Source organism: Meriones unguiculatus, chromosome 1 (assembly GCF_030254825.1).
Source record: "Meriones unguiculatus strain TT.TT164.6M chromosome 1, Bangor_MerUng_6.1, whole genome shotgun sequence".
NCBI lineage: Eukaryota > Metazoa > Chordata > Mammalia > Rodentia > Muridae > Meriones > Meriones unguiculatus.
This window is the reverse complement of record NC_083349.1, coordinates 41,309,130-41,329,949: the sequence shown is the minus strand read 5'-3', so window position 1 is coordinate 41,329,949 and position 20,820 is coordinate 41,309,130. Positions and strand designations below refer to the sequence as shown.

The following is a 20,820-nucleotide window of genomic DNA, read 5'->3' as shown; positions in this document are numbered from 1 at the left end:
CTAGCCAGGAAGCCAGAGAGGCTGTGTTCCCACAGTCCCTTTGAGGGCATACCAACAGTTTGTTTAAGAACCTAACACTAGGCTCTGTCCTTTAAAGGCCCACCGTCTCTCAACATCACCACCCAAGGATACGTTTTTAATACGTGGTTCCTTGGGGACAAGCTCAAACCATGTGTGAATAGTAGCAAGGGCCTTGTATCCCTCAAGCCAAGCCAGGGAGGGTATTTCTGGCCAGAAGCTTTCAAGTATGTGTCTACTGTGTCTCTGCACTCAGGAGTAGCTCAGTGCATTTACACACCACACTGATGACACACCCACCATATCACTGCAGAGGCCAGCTTCTCAGGAAGGGCCACTGGGAATGCAGGGCATGGTCCTCTTGGCAATCCCCGGGGTCAGAAATCCAAATGACAGGCTGACAACTCAGCAGAGCAGAAAGGACAGTCAGACACGATGACAGGACGCTGCTGTTTTGAACTAGAATTCGTTTGACATTTGAGAAAGTATGTGGTGATTTTATAATAAAATGTCAGAGTGTCCTAAGCAGCCACTTGACTGCCAGTTTGCGTGTTCCAACTCCATTCTGGGTTTTAAAATAATAATAATAACTTATGTATCTGCCCTGTGTGCTGGGACTGTCCTGTTTCCTGCCTGTGTCTGAGGTTCAGTGACTTACCCAGGTCACACAGCTCATGAGGGGTAGAGCCAGCCAATGCAGGGAAGCTGGGCTTCAAAGCCCATTTAACCGCCACCCTGTTCTGCCTGTCCTAGGAAAAGGAACACAATGCTGCAAAAGAGGGCTTCAGACCTAGGTATACATCAGGGTCGTGTGGAAGCTTGTCAGAGCTACACATTTCAGGAATCAGGAGCACAAACACTCTCTGACTAGAACTCACAACAGTATCCTTGGATGATTCTTGGCTGGTCCTTGGGTAGCAGGCTGATGACCGACCTTAGGCAGACCTGTGGATGCTTTTTTTTTTTTTTAAAGGAACAAAGCTCTGTAAGCAGAGTACCAAGCTAAGCATGTCACTGTTGCAACCATAGGAAGTCAGATCGCTATAAACGACAGAGGAACCTGTGTAGCTCACCTTCTGCAGCCTCAGGGAGGAGGAAGAGGAAAGGCTCACAATAACAGACTTTACAGATTACAGCCCTTTTATTTTAACTTCTGGTTTCAGTCTTTTAGCTCTATTTCTTCTAAAAATTTTTGTGAGAGGTAGGGGGTCTTTTCCCATTAAACTAGTATATTCCACACAAAGGAAAATTTGAAGTGTGCTGTGGACGTACTCAGTTAATAGGAACGTGAGGACATAGTGGGAATCTTTGGGAGGACATAGGGGGATCTAAGCCTGTTGGTAATTCCCCCTCCCTTTATGGTGCGCCTGGTGGGATGAAAAGTGAGAGGTGGCCTAGTCGCTTACTCCCTACCTCATGTTCTCCAGAGGCCTCCATGTGGGAAGCAAATGGAGCTCACACGTGAATAAATAGGACAGTTGTCTTCACGATCCTCATATTTTTTTGGTAGGTTCATAAATTAAATGCCATCTCTTAGCTAAAAACCTAGATCAATGGCAAAGGTGGGGAGGGGAATAGAAAAGGGGGATGACCCCACCTGCTTGTGTGGCTTTTGTGAGTGTCACATTGAGCTCCCAGAACACTGGCTTGGTTTTGCTTTGATGAATCTCATTGGAAGTGTTTTCTCTACTTCAATCTAGAGAGGGATTTTCCCTCAGAAGAATTTTTATGGAGGCCTGTTTTGTTATTTGATTCTTTTAGTGTTGAGTTCTGAATTCTGGTTTATCTATAGGGATTTTTTTTTCTTGTCCACTTTGATTGGTTTTAGGTACATTAGGATAACGATAGTTAGATGGCATGAAGTCGGGGGAGCTGTTAAGGATCATAAGAACACCAGGAGCCCGGCAGCCACAATGAGAATGGCTAGCCACACTTTGAGAAGCCTTCTGAGACTTACACATCAGAAGATCATTTCCAGAAAGCTTGGTGTAACAAGGGTGGGAGAAGCTGATTGTCATCTAAGAACCAAGGATGCCAGGAAACCATGTTAGGGAAAAATCCAGGAGGAGAGGAATATGGGTGAGGAGCTACTGGGAGAATAGGACCAGAGGGTTTGATGACAGCAGGTTGGGAAGGAAGAAAGACTCAACAAAAAGTGCTCTAGCCATGCTAACAGACCCTGTGGTAAAGGTATGGCACATGGACCCCGAAGACCCGAGGCCTAAAATGCTCCCAATTTCTAAACTGAGCCCAATGTGCTAGAAGTTGAAAATTCTACTCTCTGACTCATGTGATATGGTCACAATCAAAGTGAAGATGTATTATAAAATTACCTCAGGGCATGTGTCAAAAAAAAAAAGCATATGTGAAAAACAAAAGTGAATTTTGCCTTTAGACTTGGGTTCCAACCCAAGATATTTCATTATTTATGCATACATTCCCAAATAAACAAAAAAAGATAGAAAAATAATTGGAAGCATGTTTCCAAGCACTTTGAGTAAGGGCTACCCAGTTAACACGAAAGGTAAAGGAGTCACCATGATCTGCTTCTGTGAGCTGGCCTGGTTGCCACTGACGGCCCCATGCCTGATACAATCAGAGCTTGAGACAGGTTTGGCTCTTTAAGACAGAAAGACTTCACAGAAGCCACCAGATGCATACACGTCACACGTGTAGGTCTATGTGCTCATAGCCCAGTCATTAGTTTTGGGTCAAGACATTTCTCTTTGAATACACCGTTTAGAATTGTGACCCTGTTTCACCTTCTATAAGGTCCAGCTTTTACTCCTAGTTAGTACCATTGGAAGCTAAATGAAACTGAGAAGCAAGCTGGATAATTCTTTCACACTTATGGACTTCTCATCAATATTTTACAATCTATCACACACATCTAATTCAGCGAATCATCATTCTCTGTTGTCTCTAAAATGCTAAATTTCATTATTTTCCTAGAAAAACGCCTCTGTGTGTATACTCACACCTTATGTTTATTTACATAGTGATATTGAAATTATTTCGGTTTAATTATGAAATTCTGTGGTTGTTCATTATTGAGGTGGTGCAATTTAATTATCTGCAATAGCCCCAAAGAAATACCTTACTAGAAATGCCCCTAGGTTAATATTTTCACTGCTCTGACCATGGAGCCTCCGACTCCAAGGTTGGTAGCATTCCCCATTGCATGGTGAATTAAATTGGTGCATCCCACCTAACCAGACTGGCTTTTTCAGTCTCTTAGGATTCTTTATGTACTCACTGCACACCCAACTGCTTGTCCTATCTGTGTCCTGTGCATGTCTTTCTGTCTGACCGCAACACTCGAACATCCTTCACGCTTTTATCTGCTAGGAACAGGTTAGGTTGCTAGGAGCAGGCTGCGCCCTCGCTCAGCACAGGCTTTATTTTCCAGAATTATGGGATCTTTACTTATTCCCTTACTCCACTACTGCCCAATTCTTCTCTATCAATACCTTTGTTTCGAATTTCATCTTTAAATGGACTCACTTTATATATACCTGCTTTATGTATATGCTTAGATCAGTAATCCACGTGGAAAAACAATATCTCCTGATAAATTTGAGTGTGCCGTACACATAAATTTACTAAAAATATACACAAGAATGTCTTCAGGTGAGGTAACTCTTTGAAGTGCTAAAGGTCAGCAATAAATTCTTGTTTGTGGGAGTATCAGGGCTGAAGAATGCAGACAGAACAGCTTCCTCGCTGCTTTCTAATTTATGTCTGTGGGTGTGTGTGGGGAATGAGCGCCACTCTTCAGCAACCAAACGTGCGATTAAAGGTCAAGAAGTGATCCTTGGTCCTTTGCTAGACTGTGTTGCAATGCTCTGTAAGCCACCCCCACCCATCTGGGAATAATGAAGAAGACCGGGATCCAGGATGGGATAGGACAGGAAGATGAACCCACTAATTCTACAGCGTTAGTCTGGCGCCATCTTCTCTCAATCATCAAGATGGTGGGAGGATGAGCAATGAGCTTTGCTCTCACACTGAATGAGGAGAAATGTTTGTTGGGGCTAACCCTTGGAAGGGATTAATGTGCCAGAGGAGGAATGGCGGTTTGCCATATTTCCTGAATTCACAGTCTTGTTTAACGGTGCCCTGCCTCTTTGTCCTGCCCATCCCAGCCATTGCCGACAAAATGCAAAATGCAATCTGAGTTCATACCTCTGAGGTAGAAATCCATCCAAAACCAGTATTGTAGCTGATCTCAAATTGATCATCACCCTTCTTCTTTTCTCTTTTCTTTTCTTTCTTTTTTTTTTTCCAGGCAGTGCTGAGCCCTCTCATAGCCATCGCGCTGAAAATATCCCAGATTCATGAGAGAACTGGCCGGAGGGGACCCACTGTCATCACCTGAGCACAGGGCAGAAGAGCACTCAGAAAGATGCTTCACCGTGCCTTTTTGCTTCCTGTTTGTGCCTCTTAGGACTTTGTAAAAACAAAAGCTACTCGGCTGTTGGGGTTGGGGGGGTGAAAGGAGGGTGGGAATGGGGGAAGCACCCCTTTTGTTTTGATTTGTCCAGTTCCTCCAAATGCAGCAGGGTCTTTAGTTGTCTGTTAGAGCTTCACTATTGTTTAATATCTCTATTTCCTTACAGCCATGGGCTTCCCCTTTCTAGAAAGATAGGTAAACTAGGGAAGTATTTCTGGTGTCTTGTGAGAAAAAGATTCTAAGAGGAGAGAGAGCGAGAAAGAGAGAGAGAGAATGCAGAATTAAGCTGATTCTAAGTTCAGGGCAGGCGAAAGACCTCAGCAACATGGAGGAGGACTCAGCGTTGTATCCCTGATCAGATCTACCCACGGTGAAGGTTTAGGACTTCTAGGACACACCCCTCTCCCACCAGCCGTCCAACGGCCCATGCTCCCCAGCCTCCCGACGTCTCTGCACCACTCTTTCCACTCGTCTAGAATTTTCTTTAATTCACAGTGACACACCTCCAACAAGACATATAAAAAGGGTATTTTCCTCTCTCTTCTTTTGCATACGGTATTAATTTAGCTACCAAGCTGGCTTCATCCCTCTGAATGTAGCCATTTCCTGTGCAGTCGGGGAAGAATTTTCTAGAAAAGACTAAAAAAAGAAGGGGAGGCTTCCTTGATTATGTCACGGAAGCCAATACATGAGTTTGCGTAAATCCTTCCAGGAAGAATACCACTGTGCTGTGTTCTGATCTTGGTCACAGCGGCTCGATGAAGGAGAGCAAAAGGGCCTGGGATAATTGGTGGGGTAGTTGTGGGTCCAATGAGACAGAGAAGTGGATTGTCACAACTGGCTTTCTTTGCCTGGGGGAAAAAGGAACCTGGCAGCTCCAGCAGGCACACAGACAGGGGCAGAGTCCTCAGGCAGGCACGGGATGTGCTTGTTTCTGTTTGCCTGCCTTGGGAACGCAGATCCACTTATCACACCATTTGCGGAGATGACCTAGTGACCCTTCACTGTTAAGCAAGGCATAATTGCTGCCTTCAAGGTCAGTGCTGCAAGGAAACATTCCCAGCAAGGTGTTTGTTTCCATTTTTGCTCTGCGCTTCTGTCAAAAACTTGCTAGAATATTTAGAAGCCAATAAAACAGAACTTCTTATGTTAACCTCCATGCAAGATTGTGGGCTTCAGTTCATTTGTGCCTCTTGCCACTTTGCAGTTCTAGTAGTGGCCGCCTATCCTGATGAATCAGTCATTCAGAACACTGGCAAGGGCTGTTGTTCTTTCTGACGACTCGGGGAGCAGATGTTAATAATAGGACAGGAAAAAAAAATTGAATTGCCAGAAATTGGTTTTGGGATTCAACAGAAATTAAAATGGCATCCAGTCTTTCACCATAACAGTGTTTATTTCAGAATAATTGGAAAGTGGGTTTCAGCTGAGATTATTTTTTTTTAAAATCCTATATAACGAATGGAAAACTTTGCCTTGTAGCTTGCATTCTCACTATCTCTGGAGTAAAGGTCCCTGATAACATCCGTCCATTCACCCATTGCGGACGTGTTGTCAGTGCAATCTGGCAGATCCTTCGGCTTATCAGCTCTAGCTGAGCAAGCAAATATTTTTTTCTCCAGTTCCTGAACTTAAATCAACTCTAGCTTTTAAGATCAAGTTATTCTACTTAAACATTCTATGTGTGTGTAGTAGCCCAATTTATGGTCACCTATCAAGTTATTTGCTTATTCATTCATTTATTCATTTATCCATTCATCAAACACTGGTTGTGTAGCTACTTCAGACACATTCCTCTCTTCTATGGAGCAGGAAGATGGATGAAGTTATTCATGCTCTTAGGAATTTACAATTTGGGGAGAGTTGGCCGTGACAAAACCCACAAATAATTGGGGAGGCATAGAAATCACAGTAGAAGTGCAGTCACAAGCTATGGGGATACAGGGAGGGTAACTGAGTCAGAAATGATGGGACATTGAGAACAGGAGACTTTTCTTTAGGTATAGGGTTTCTTAGGATCTGTAAGCATTTGTAGAATTTGCCAGAGGTGAATGGCAGCAGCAAGACACAACAGTCATTGCTAGCCAGGACTTACAGAAAAAGTTGACCTTGGGGGCCAGAGGTTGGTGTGATGGGTGACATTCAGGCAGACACAGGATATGACATGAGAGGCAGCAGATCTGAGCGGCCACTATTTTCTCTGTTGTTTTAACAAACAGCACATTTCTCTCGGTGATTCTAGGATATGGCCTGTCTCTGGACCCTCTCATGTTTACGTTTATGAGCTATTATTTCTGCCTTAACCCAAGATCATGTGCATGTTTTCTTGTTCTCATGAGAGATTAAAGCCAGCTGCACACCATGTCCTTTATGATGCTCCTCTTGGTTTTAAAGATGAAGGGCCAAAAACCAGCTCTTAAGATCAAATAACCCAAGGGCCAGTGAGATGGTTCAGGGATAGGTAAAGGTGCTTACTGTAAAAGCCTCGGGAGTGGCTTGAGTTCAATCTCCATATCTACATAAAGGTAGGAAGAGAGACCTGACTCCACAAAGTTGTCCTCTGGGCTTCACATGTGTCCTGGCATGCAAACTGCACTACACACGTACACTGATAATAATTTAAAGAGAAAATAAGAGTAAGTGACATGAGACCTACAAGAATTTTGTGGGAACCGGGATAGTGAATCATAGAAGAGGCTACAGTTAAAGCGAAGTGACTATTGGGGCTACTCTGTGATTTTCTAGCACTGAGGGCTCTCCTCACTGCAGCACATACCTCTGGAAAGTGGCAAGCCACCATATGTACACAGCGGTTCTCACCCAGGATCTCACCCCACTCACCTAGGAGATTTGGAAATGTGTGTGTATAATAATGGCAGGAAGGCATTTATAGGAGGAACTGCGCCTGCCTGGTGTCAGCCATTCCCCCAAAACAAAAGGCTGCTTTGTTTCATCCAAGGTTCTTGAACTTCATCATCCTTTAAAAAACAGGATGGGGTAGGGTGGGGGGAGGGCTATGAGGATGGCTCAGATGGTAAATTGTCTATTTACTATTGACCTCTGGCCTGCACATGTGCATTCACACATATACATAAGGGTAGCCATCTTTAAAGAGAGACCATTGATCAGATCTTGCTGTTGCTAATTGCTGATCCATCCATCATATTTGAAAGTCACGAATGCTTTCACAGAGAAGCTTTAGACTGATTGCCATGCTTGATGGAATCCTGAGCTAGATCCGGCTACCCTGAAATCATGGCAAGAATAACGGTATCATGACTTTGGCCACCCACGGGTCAATATAAGGCTTGAGATTTTTGGTGGCCAGATCCATATTCTATGGTTGATGAAGAGGATGAGAAGCATTTGTGGAATTGATAACGACAGTAAGACAAGTCCATGCCAAGGCTAATAAATCAGTGTTTGGACCATCAATGTTTCCAAACTGCAAGAGATTATCTGAGGCAGCAGAGCTTAACAGAATGCCTGGTTCACTTCAACCAGTTGGAGGCTTTACCCGCAGAAATATTTCATGCAGTTGGCAGCTCACTGGTGTCTGAGTAACCCTGAGTTTTCATGAAACTTTATAAAACACAGTGGAGACATAGTTTACAAACCCACAATTCTTTCACTTCTTTCAGTGCTTGGTATGTGCTATGCCATGTAAATGAGCTTAAATGATACTTTACCACGCACACATGAGAGAGAGAGAGAGAGAGAGAGAGAGAGAGAGAGAGAGAGAGACTTAAGTAAAAGCTTGATGGATAAACGGGTGTATCAGTAAAAAAACATGTGTGAGTTTTTACACAAAGGGGTCAGAATGGAGCCCAGTACAACTCAGATATTCAAAGATCCAGCCAGCATTGTATGCTCTATACTGATCTTGCCATCTTGATCTTCTAGGTGCTGGTGGTAATCACTAAAACGGTTGATCAAAGGAACAATATAAAAAACTACAAGTTGGGGTGTGGGTAGCATTCCCACTGGAGATGAGAAAGAATGAGTAACAGTCTCCACCATGGAGACTTTCTTCTCTTCATTGTCTCATAGTCCAACTGCCCTCCCCTCTATCCATGGAACCAGACCTCTCAACCCAGCAACATTTCATTTGATCACAAACCTGAGAAAGAATGAAGATGCCAGAGCTGCTTTAGTGCATCCTTTAGGGGATAGTGATGTATCGTTTGCTACAAGAGGACACATTTGTTTGACTGGCCCACTGGATTTTAGTTGATGGGATTCTAAAATACAAGACTGCTTTGCATAATGCCCAGATTCTTGACTCTTGAATCAGAGTACATGTGTTTTAGAAATATATCAAAAAATATAAATTAGTGTTGTTTTTCTTTCTTTCTTTTTCTTTTTTTCCTTCTCCCTCTTCCTCTCTCCCTCCTCTCCTTTCTTTCTTAACAGAGTTTTGTGTAGCCTAAGGTTGGTTTCTAACTTACTATGTAGCCGAGGCGGACTTGAACCCCTGATCCTCCAGCTTCTACGTCACAAGCACTTGGGTTACAGGTGTGCGCTATCAGCCCAACTTTCGTATTCTTTTTTGAAAAGGGAAGAACCAGGTTGTTTTCTGAATCAAGAGCTGGTGTCAGTTTGAAGAAATATGAAGTCATCTTGATACTGTGGAGAATGCTACTATGATTTATGTTCCTCTACTGATTCTTCCTGATACAAAAGGTGACAGAAAGAAAAAAAGGAAGGGAAGTCAGAGGTAACGCAGAGGTGGCCCAGTGGGTAAGCATGTTTGCTGTGAAAGCATGAGGAGCTAGCTTAAATCCTCCCTTGTGCCAGGTACAGCAGGAAGATCCATGGAAATTCACCTGCCAGACAACCCTATGTGAAAGAGCAACCCCTGACCACCCTATGGGTGCGTACGTACATGCACTCGTGGATATACCCATGTATGTATGACACACACCCCACAAAATAAACTTTAAAAAGACCCTGGATACAAAATGTATTGACTTACATAGACTAACACAACTTATGCAAACCAAATTGAACATTTGCTTGAGCCAACCCCCAGTGGCAGAAAACCACCTATTCGGTATGCAAATCTGGTTAGAGGTCCAACAATGGTGGTCAGTCAGACTTGTAGGGCAAATTGCGCCGTAGAGGGATGAAAAGAGACGACAAGAAGGAATAACAAATTTCACTGCTAACAGATGATCACTCTCTTTCCTGTTAAATGATCACCAGCGGCCCTCATGTCTAGACATCCCCTCACTGTCATGGAGTCAAAGCAGAGATTCACACAGCTGTACTTCACGGACTAGGGTTTTGTTTATGGCATCTCGTGTTTACGGGGACGTTCACAACCTGTGTACTCAGCCTTGACAGGGAAGCAGAAACGCGGACACCCAGTCCCACCTGGTTGACTCTTCCTTGAAAAAAAAAATTATCCTTTCCTGTGAGTTTTCAAAGGTTCTTCTATGTCTGTCAGTGTGGCTGTCCCCCAGTAGGATGCTGGGAAACTGCACCCTGAGGGCAAGAAACTCACAGCTCACAGGCAAGAAACGAGGCTGACACGTTTTAAGTGAGAATCCCAATAACCCGAAAGCCACCCAGCGTCTTCTTCAGGGGCGGAAGATATTGCAGTGACCTGGAACATCGCTTTCTGTTAGGACCACTTTTGAAAAGGAGACAGAAGTTTAAGCTGCTTCCTGGAAGGAGGAAAAAAACAAAACAAAACAAAACCATAGCTGCCCTAACTCGAGTGTGAGGTAAGTAAAGCCTCTCCTACTCCTTTAGGGTCTTCACCATCCTTGAGGTCACTGTTTTGTCAAACAGATTTCCTGAATTCTCGAAGCCTCAGTTGATGCTAAAACAAGAATGGCCATAGCCTTTACCTTGTAAGGATGGAGGCCCGGGCTAAATAATATGCATGGGAGGGTAAGTCCAACCTGCTGTTTGAAGGGCATGCCGTCACTGTCAGACAGCAACCTCAACCCAGATGCTCGTGTGGAGGCCATCGAGACCCTGAGGCCAGCGGGTGAATATACTCATCCACATTCAAAAGCCTCGGCCTGGGTGTCCTGCTGGCATCCTTCTCCCCAACATGCGCTCTGACTTTAAAAACTCACACAAAGAAAATAAAGCCAAGGGGGGACCACGGGGTTTTTAAGTCTCGAAGTCTACTTCTCTGTGTTGACACACACACACAAACCCCGGTAATGGAGACATGGCCTTACAGGTTTTAATTGCTCGCGTTCTGATTTTTTTGGGGGGGCGGGGGTCGTCTTGAAAGTGCATATACACATTTTCTAAACATCACAAGATTTTTAACAATGTTGTATATTAACATCATCCTTGATGCCCTGCTTCACGAATTAAGTATTCTATCTAGTCAGCTTGAATCTGTAAGAGCCCCTATGTGCTTGGCTGAGGACCTCTTTAAGAGATAACCCAACATTTTGTGTTTGAACCATCTGAAAGCAAAATATTACAGTCTCTTCTCCTTTATGTAGAAAAAAACCCATACATATTTAAAATAAAATGGTACAAAACAACACTCGTATGTTCCTAGGACAACTCCCACGCTGTGCGTGAGCTCTGGTGTCACTCAGGTAGCACGGTCGGTCGGGTGACACCAAGGCTGCCTCCCAGGCTCTCTCACCTTTGGTTCTTCAGACACAGTGGGTGAATGGCTGTGGCATTACTACCAACGACAAGCTGCACCCCTAGGCTGGGCTCAGGTGATGAGGTAAGGAGGGAGGTGGAAGGCCTGGCCATACACCTTCTCTGCGGTCTAAGGTTCTAGCTTGGGCATTGTGGGAATTTTCTGCACCCACTTCCTCCTGGTGGCTAAACATGAGTCCCCAGAACCGACGCTGGCCTTGGTCCAGTGCAGGGTGGCAGAGCAGCCTCCCAGTCCCTGGTCAGCCTCTCTTCTCTGGAGCTGATGAGTTCTGAGTGCTGGAGAGCAGTCCCTTCCCTGAGCACTGTGCTTGGCCCCACAGCATCCCATGCCTTTGCTGTAACCGTTATGCTTTCTTGGTAGGGTGGTGGAGCCTCTGGTTGTAGGTCATTTTCATCTTCAAGTTCAAGGCTTGTCTCTGTATACAGAGGAGGAGGAAATCCTAGGAGCCCTCTGCCTGTAGGGCAGTCCTGTTTTTCAGCATCCAGGCTCTCTTCATAAGCCGGGGGGTAGAAGTCAGGCCTGTGGGATGCAACGCCACAAATACGCATGTGTTATTTAGGCCTCGGTGGTGAGGAAGCATATGTCTGCCTCTCTCAGCTCACACTGTGTGAAGCTAAACTGCTAAGAAACAGTTTGAAACAGATGTACTTTTCTGATGTCACCAGTTTCTAAAAACTGCGCACCCTTCCAGAAGAACCCCCTGTCAGCCATGGCAGGCCCTCCTGTTCCAGACAGTATTCCAAGTTATTCCTCCTTGCTTGCTCTTTTAGTCAGGACCCATCCATTCAGTGCACTGTCCCTCTCAGCTTTAGATGACACAGCGACTTTTACCATGGCACCTCCCTTTAGCCAGTACTCAATCCTTGTCACCATCCACACACTTCATCTTCTGCTCCACTGCTCTCAAGGCCTCAGATCTTCACAAGCAACAAATCAATGAATGGAAACCATTCATTACTATACTGGCCTGCCCCAGCTGATGGACTTGCTGGTCATCTTGCCCATCTAACTAACTACTAAATGCTTCTGGCTCCTCCACCATGAATGAAGGTGGGGGTGGGGTGAGTAGAAGAAAACAGGGTGAGCTCGCACGAACTGTATATAAATAGAGGTAGTCTACCCAGTGCCAAAGGGAGTGTTTATGGTGGGTAACCACAACAGAATGGGGCCTGCCATTTTAAGCCACTGCTCTACTCCAAATACCACAAGGCCAAGAGCCAAACAGTTGAAGGAGCTGTCTACTGTATGATGGAATTCATGACCTTTCCCAGGAATAGCCAGGGTGGAGTCATGGGGACAGAAAGGTGAGCTCTTCCCTGGAACCGTTTGAGAGACCGCCAGGACTGCTGCCGCGAATCTCCTCACTGGCGGAATGTTCACAGGGACACCTCTGCCTAGTTACCCGCTGGAGCACGAAGCTTTTGAGATGTGGAACTTTCCAGTTTGACTCTGCGGGCTGAGCATCATATGATGCGGCAGGAAGGGACAGCAAGGAGTGTCAAGATATTCTTGATTTCCTTTTGAATACTCCAGACAAGAGAACATACGAATGGGTTGGTCAATTTCAGATGCATCATTTACTATTAGCAAGAACTCACATTGTACATATAGATACCCACATACCCACCCACACACATACACACACACACACACACACACACACAAACACACACACAAACACATGCACAGATATATACATGCAAGCATATATACACACATGCATGAACACACAATGTACACACACAAACACAAACATACACACACAATCACACTAGAATCACCTTCTAAATCACTCTGTTATCTTAAATTTTTTTATATAAAACCCAAAGGATTCCTAGTTAGCCTAACTGACCTTGGAAATGGGCTCTGATTGTTGTCTCTGGTGTGATGGATGTCAGTAATGCAAAGTCACTGGTGAGAGAACTCTCATTCAAAGGACATGAGATAATTAAAACATTTTATGGTCTTCCTACTCCTGCATGAAGAGGGCAAAAGGACTTATATATTCTTATATCCTATACTTTGGGGGGGGCAGTGAAACAGGGTTTCTCTGTGTCGTAGACTTGGCTGTCCTGGACGCCCTTTGTAGACCAGGCTGGGCTCAAACTCACAGAGATCTGCCTGCCTCTGCCTCCCGAGTGCTGAAATTAAAGGCGAGTGCCACCAGCTACATCCTATGCCTTAAGAACAATGGTTTGTGTTTGGACAAGAATTAGAAGATTGATGTTACGTTAACCAACCACAAAGTTACCTGTATCCTTGTTTGTTTGTTTGTTTGTTTTTTACCTTTGGTTAAAATATAAATAACCTAACATGTATTACTCATAAGGGCATTAGTGATCTTATATTGCTGCAAACCATCCCTAGAACTGTTTTTTTTTTTTTTTATTACTCCAAACTACAATCACATATTCATTAAATAATTACTCTTCATCTTCCCCCACGCGCCAGGTCAGGGAGCCGCTGTTCTACTTCCTGTCTGTGGTAGCTACTTGTGTGAGTGGCTGTAGTGATAGCAACTGTGATAGCTACTTGGTGTTGGGGTAAGTGGCTGTGCTGTGTCTATGGTAGTTCTTGGTGTAAGCAGAATGATACAGTGGTTGTTTTTTTTTGTTGTTGTTGTTGTTTTTCTGACTGGTGGGTGTTTCACTTGCCATGTTTTCAGGGTGCAGCTATCTGTGGCACATACCAATTAATTTGTTTTGTCTTAAGGCCAAGTGATACTGCAATGTGTACATAGTCATGATGTCCCCCCCCTTTTTTGTCATTGATGAACACGCTACCCTCTTGCCTTGAATGCGTCCTTCATACGACGTGAGATCAGGACACCTACAAGGACAGTCATCTAGAACTTCCCTTAGTCACCGAAGGTGCTGGACTGATGTGATGTCTGCTTGCTCACTCATTGTGGACAGAACTTGCTCTGGGAGTTTCTTCATGACTCATTAACCAGGTTATAGGGACCACTTGGCCATTGCCCACCTTTAACTAAAATCACCCCTAAAACATAGGAAGGACCTATGGGTTGGGCCCCTTAATTTGTTTCATGTGAGTTTTTACTAGGGTCGTGAGGATTGAGCCCTAAGAAACGTCTCTCCTACCTCATTGTTTCTACCCGAAGGCAGCCTTGCTCTGCGCTACAACCCCAGAGCCAACTGCCGAGTAGCGTAACTCCGAGCCTAGCTGCCTAGCCTTCTCTGAGTGGATCCGCTGTGGTATTTTGCCTCACTCCACCTCCCACACTGTGACTCCTCTCAGCCCTTCTCATGCCCCCTGGCGCTCAGCACGTACCTGTCTATTGTGGCCAGGGGCAGGTCCTGGGAAGCAAGGTGCCGCCTGAGCACGTGGTTGAACATCTCTTTGTTCTCGTTTGCTTGGCGGTAGGTGCCCCAGAAAATTCCACTCAGGAGGACCACAAACCCCATAGGCAGAAGCACGTAGGCCACGACCAGATTCCTCTGCGAGTGGAATATGGAGTTGGAGATGAAGAAGCCCCCCAAGCAAATCATCAGGAAGCCTGTGAGGAGGAAGAGGGCACAGACAACCAGCCCAGCCCTGCTCTGCATCCTTTCTTCTCTGCAGCCCGCCTGACCCTGCCACTCCTCTGCTTCCAGGCCTGCTCAGGAAAGTGCACTCATTAGCCAGGTCACAGCCTTATACACAGGAACAAACGGCCTTTGAACAATTAAATGAAGCAGGCACCGGGAAGCTATTCATTAACCACTGAAAGTTACTGTAATATCCTCCAGCGGGAACCTGGAAACAACACTGTGTCCTCCAGGAAGGAGACTGGCTGCACGTAGCCAGTTCGCTCCTGGTTGGTGGGTGGGGCCTCGGCTGCTCCCACGTACTGGAGGAGAGAGGTCCTAAACCTTTCGGTTATGAAGGCACTGTCCCTCGACCCTCACTGTAGGGAATTCTCCACTAAAAGCTAGACAAGTTAACATCTCTCTCTAAGTTATTGCTTCCGTTGTTTGGCAAGGAATCCCTTCCTGATCTCATTTTCTCTTTCTGTACTAAAAAGACATTTCTCCAAGGCGGTGTCTTGTCTCCCTCAGTGACTCTGCCCTGCGTTGCCCCAGTGCTCTGATCCTGGGCACGTGGTGTGATAACTGCTGTTTGAATTCTGCTTCTGAGCTGGGTGCCGGTGTTGCAATCCCATCATTACCTCTGGCTGACAGGCGTTTGCTAAGTATTTACTCTGTATGGCTTTAGAGCAGGCCACCATTCCCGGTTTGTTATGCGTGTTTAATCTGAGCCTCTTCCTGCTCTCGGAAAGACCCACAGGCATTTGCTCTAAGAGCGTTCCCTCACACTGTAGCCACCACGTATACCAAGGAACTACACGTCAGAAACGTCTCCTATCACGTCACACCCTCTGTCCCCCACAGTTTCACATGGCACGCTAGCCTAAGAAAGGCTCTGAAAAATCAGAAACCTTCACCCCTGAAATATGTCTTAGGTAAAAATTATCTTAGCAAATGCTGCCAAACAATGTTCCTTGCCTTCTCCGACACATCTTTGCTCTGTGTAATATTGCCCTGGGAATACTTTCCAAGCTGTTTTATGTACCCTGCCTGAAGTGTCTTTCCTTCATCTTGACAGTCTGTGGTTGTAAGCGCCTTACCCCAGATCTGCTTCATGCCTTACTTCCTACCCTTTCTACTTGACTGCCTTGGCACAGCCATCCCAAAGGACCTTTTCCCACAGGGGCTTCTGAGTCCTTTTTGCCTAAATGTTTTCTACATTCCTCGTGGTCATCTCTTGTCTTTTGCTGTTCCAACGGGAAAGTGCCATAGTATTTCTACTTTACATTCTTCAGCCTTGCACCCATTTCCTTAGCTCCACCTACATGTTAGGGCTAGGAGAGACAGGAAGACACTGCAGATCAAAGCAATAGCAGGCACTTCCTCAGTCTACCTACCGACCCTACCTTTATTAGCTTCAGTCCCAACTCTGAACTACTTCCATCTTCTGTGCTATCTATTATCTTTGCAGTCTGGCCTTTATCTCCCTTCTTCTGCAAACGGTTTTCAGGTTCCTATGATGGTCTCTGATGGCTCCCGCCTCCTATATAAGTAATCCCCTCCATTAGACTATGGCAGAGATGACTTTGCTTCCGTGGTTAGGTTACAAAAGGAGGGCGGCGGTATCCTGCTGGCAGATTATTACCTCTGAAGCACGAGGCTGCCATACTAGGAAGACTCATCTGGCATAGTACTAAGAGCACCTTCTAGTCAGTAGCTGAAGAAGTACCCTTTGCTAACGGCCCTTAGTTCATCAGCTGTGCACAAGAACACTCTGTAGACAAGCATGTAGAGTGAATGATCCCTTTCACTCCGTTCGATGACAGGGGCACGTGTGTTCACGGGGACCTTTCTAACACCCCTCCTTCAGCACCACCAAAAGAAGTGGTTCCCCAGGCGGGGCTCTTCCTCTCTAGCATCCCAGAGGTGGCTCCTGTCCTTCCAGAGCAGTCTCTCATTTGTGCTGGTGGTAGTGGAAGCGATGGTCATGTCTCTCTGAGAATGTCAGTGAAATAAAGCAAAACTAAACGGCATTGGGGGAAAGGAAGGACTGAGTTCCTTCATATCAAACGTATATAAAAGTAAGCTTCTGGAGCCAGGGTATCTTAGGAGTTTGAGGAGAGATGTGGCATCAAGGGAGAAACTGGGGGAGAATGTTCGGCCTCCAAGAGAAGGAGGGTGGAGAGGAAACTCAACTCTGGAATTGTAAGTGCATCAGAACCACGAATCTCTTCCATGATGATCAAGGAAAATCGATGACCTTGGAGTGCTTACTGTGTGTCCTGTTCATTATCAAATGTTTACATTTAAATAGTTACATGGGCATGGTTTTTCATGTGTTCTAAGCCAGGTGGATCACCATTAGTCATTAATCCTCTTTGGTGCTTCAAAAATTATCAAGGACCACTAGGACAATGACTTTACAGTTTTATAAAGCTCTTGTTCATTGGAATCTTCTTATTTGTGGTGCTCTTTTTCCCTCCAGCCACTTGGCAGTAAAAACAGTTGAAAAAATAAAGTAGTGGAGAAATTCCATGTTAAGAGGAGGCATCCTATTCCTTAGACGTATAAGAAAGATAGAAGAAACCTGAACAGAAAAGTTGTAATGATGGAAGAGAGCAGAATCCATATCCTCAGAACTGAGAACAATTAAAAAGAATCCAGTGGAGTCAGCAAGCACCAGGAAGCTTCTTTAGGGGGTCATTTTCGGGAACCTTTGACCCTTTGCTGTGCTTCTGGTCTTAGCCTGTTTTCTGGATCTGTCCCCTTCTCGGGCCATTGTCTACTCTGTCTGCTTGTTCCCACCCAGCACTGATGCAACAAGGGGCTACTGAAAGAGAAACTGCAGAATGATGATGAGGATTTTCACGCCCACAGAGAGGGTCTCGGCTGGTGGAAAAATGGAGCCCATGGATTGAATGCCACAGAGAATGAATCTAAGGACCAGGGAAGCCCAGCCTAGTTCCTCAATCCCTGTTTCTGTTTCCTCTATATTAGACACATACAAGAAACGATGCCTTGCCTTTAAAACATTCTATGCCCCGCCACACACATCAATCGGCGAAATTGTCTGGCAGTAGTATAAGCTGATGACATGACTGCTGAGGGGCTCTCTAACAGGCCCAAGCATTGCAAACATGGCGCCATCATGTCTTGCCTTCCCCTCTTCCCTGGGCCTTGTTACACCGTTAGATTGCATTCATAAAGCTAGCCACAAAGGTCTATTCCCTTACTTGACCACTTCCTTATGCCTGACTAAAACTCCAAGGTCCAGCTATCAAAACACCGAGGTCCAGAAATCAAAATTCATTGTTTGGCTACATTGGCTAGCATGACCAGTCAGGATTTACCAACTTTACCAGATTTACCAGACTTTCTTTTTCTGCTGCAGAGACACTTGCTGTTATCTTTGCCCAATCCAGAGAAAACCCCCTACTCCAACTTGTCTCCTCTGGGGTAATAAAATTCCCTTTGTGCTGAGAATTTTTTGTCTGGGTATATTCTGTGCCAACTCTAAGGCCCCTTCAACCACTCCATGGTATGGTTAAGAGGAAGGATTTTGTTATAGATATGAGAGAGAGAGAGAGAGAGAGAGAGAGAGAGAGAGAGAGAGAGAACAGCCAGAGGAATTTGGAAGAGTCCAGAGCAGAGAGAGAAAGAAGTAGATTGAACATGGCCAGCAGACTGGACCTGGCCATGAAAGAAGCAGGAAAAGACAGAGAGAGAGAGAAAGAGAGAAAGAGGAGAGAGGAGAGAGAAGAACATGGAAGGAGGAGCAAGAGGGGGAGACAAAGAGAGAGTGCATGTCTAAAATAGCAGGGTTATAAGGAGAATGAGTAGCTGGCAGGTGGGGTGGGGAGAAAAGCCATGAGCTGGAGGGAGTTTTAGGGGAGGAGGTGAAAAGGGCTGGGAATCTGGAATGTGTAAAGGTATTAAAGGTATTTGTGATAGGAGAAAGCCTGGAGACCAGCATGGCCTTTGATAGATGCCACAGGTAAGGATTTGTCCCTTCTGCCAGTGATAAGGAAGTAGGTCCCTCTGGTAGAGAAAACCTGGCTTTTCAAGTTCCCAAGAAATGCTGGCTTTTTTAAAAAAATTTTTTAATTATTTTTATTTTTATTAATTACAGTTTATTCACTTTGTATCCTCCCTGTACCTCCCTCCTTCCTCCCCTCCCATTCCCACCCTCCCTCTTCCCTACCCATGTCCTTCTCCCAGTCCACTGATAAGGGAGGTCCTCCTCCCCTTCAGCAGGACTGGCTGCATTGTCTCCTTCTGTGACCTGCTAAGGCTGCTCCCCCCTCAGGGGGAGGTGATCAAAGAGCCAGCCACTCAGTTCATGTCAGAGACAGTCCCTGTCCCCATTACTATGGAACCCACTTGGAAATGCTGGCTTTTATCTAACCACCAGAGATCCTCCTATAGGTCAGATTGTGCTCATGTCTGGATATCTGGACTCCCTTTTGGAATTTGGGGAACTGGAGTTTCGCTTAGACCTACCAACAGTAACATGTTACTTGGCCATTAGCCAAACATTTTAAGACATAAATAACTTTCAACACTGTTCCCTTGAGCATGACAGACCCATGAGCCCTGTTCTGAACATTGTGTGCGGCCGAGTTCCAGGCACTGTCCTGCCTCCAGGGTTCACATTAGAACATCCTGGAAATTGCCTCCCCCCAAACACACACACATTCTGTAGCACAGTCAGGGCCTTAGGGCACTGCACAGTCATTTACACCCAGATTTCTGTTTCCAGGGAGCACAGGCCAGTGCCTTGAAAACAGGCCTGGGGTAACTCCGCAGCAGCTGGCGACTTGTGGAGGCTGTGGCACAGGAAGGGCCTGGTGCCAAGCACAGAGGCCGAGGTGAGGATTTGAGAAGGTGACCTGGGTTCAGGAAGAGGCTCTGCAGGAGGTGGAGGAGGCAGCATGTGCGTAGCAGGAGATGCCACGGGTCTGACCTCATGGTGGTTTTTGGATTAGCCTTTCACACTTGAGGGTTCACTGAGCCCCGGGCACTTCCTCCTCCTCCTTGTTTTCTTTGCTTTTCAACCTCTCCCACTTAGGAGAAGACCGAAATGAGGGGAGTTTTGCAGACTGTCAAAGGACAAACAGCAAGTCAGGAAATTTCTAGCACTGGAAGGAGGCAGCCAAGACAGAGACACTGAGCAGGTCCACAACTGGATGGGGGATGTTTGTGGGATTGTAGGCTAACCACTGCTAATCATATAGATTCTATTTTCAAGCAACGTTTGAAAAGTCTAGTGGGCACCCCTGCTTCTGATTCTGTCAAATCCGGTCATGTTCAGATCTTGTCATATCTGTGGACCAAACAAGGAGAAGAGTTCGTTATAGAAGGAGCTTGACCTCCAACATAATCTGTTGTAAGATTTGATTTCTTCAGATCCTTAGAAATCTGACAAGAGAACACCCTCCAGGGCTACTCCAGAGCAAGACAGGAATCTCACACCATGGCAAACTCATACGGGTTTTTACCAAATGGCGTGATGGCTGGAGACTTGTAAATATGACACAGGTCTGCATCCCATTTCATGGAACTTCCTTTAATATTGAGCTGCCACCCCCCCTTATCTTTTAGTTGTCCATTTTCTTCTTCTTGAATGACTTAAGCAAAAATTTTCATGTCCCTCAAAGATGTTATAGAATTCGCACATAAAGCCACTTGGTCAGAGATCTTTCTATTTTCTTTTTTCTTAAAAAAAAAAATTTTTTTTTTTTTGCCATATATCATTGAATGCCAGATACTGTGGGAAAAAAAAAAACAAAACAGTAGTGATTGAGATAAGTAGTTTTCATGTCCTCACTGGATGTAGCACACAGACCTCACTGCCCATCAGTGGGTGTAGAAAGGTGACTGAATGTGGTGCTTTTGGGGCTCTTTGATGCTTAATGAGTGTTTGTATGAGAGTCCTCAATGTTCCTCCTTCATCCTGACTTCAGATCTTCACCACACAAGAGCACCTCACGGGTGGTCCTGTCGTTCTGGCCTGTTCTCTCAGCAATAGGTTACTGCCTGTTAGTTAGTTAGTTAGTTAGTTAGTTAGGGTTTCTATTACTGTGAAGAGACACCACGACCTCAGCAACTCTTATAAAGGAAAACATTTCATTGGGGCCTGGCTTGAACTTTTAAAATGTTAAAGCCCACTTCCAGTG

At 45.3% G+C, this 20,820-nt stretch overlaps 2 protein-coding genes across 2 annotated transcripts in view; one reads left to right on the top strand and one right to left on the bottom strand.

The window, feature by feature from the left end:
* Positions 1 to 5,630, top strand: part of Pgm5 (phosphoglucomutase 5) — a 159,921-nt gene extending 154,291 nt beyond the window's left edge. Inside the window, exon 11 of the mRNA XM_021627444.2 lies at positions 4,307 to 5,630. Coding sequence (XP_021483119.1) covers positions 4,307 to 4,396 — 90 coding nt within the window. The 3' untranslated portion in view covers positions 4,397 to 5,630. The remainder of the gene's footprint in view (positions 1 to 4,306) is intronic.
* A 5,021-nt stretch (positions 5,631 to 10,651) lies between these two features.
* On the bottom strand, positions 10,652 to 14,845 carry Tmem252 (transmembrane protein 252). The gene is made up of 2 exons (XM_021627499.2): positions 14,409 to 14,845; positions 10,652 to 11,636 (listed from the first exon to the last, which is right to left on the bottom strand). Exons 1-2 carry the CDS (start codon positions 14,681 to 14,683, stop codon positions 11,282 to 11,284), a joined length of 630 nt encoding a protein of 209 aa, XP_021483174.1. The 5' UTR covers positions 14,684 to 14,845; the 3' UTR covers positions 10,652 to 11,281.
* Between the last annotated feature and the right edge of the window lie 5,975 nt (positions 14,846 to 20,820).

Bases quoted from the DNA above. Each gene is read 5' to 3' on its own strand.
- Tmem252 (XM_021627499.2), bottom strand. From the start codon at position 14,683: ATGCAGAGCAGGGCTGGGCTGGTTGTCTGTGCCCTCTTCCTCCTCACA. The intron at 11,637-14,408 runs GTACGTGCTGAG...TGCATCCCACAG, and splicing joins CCCCTGGCCACAATAGACAG to GCCTGACTTCTACCCCCCGG.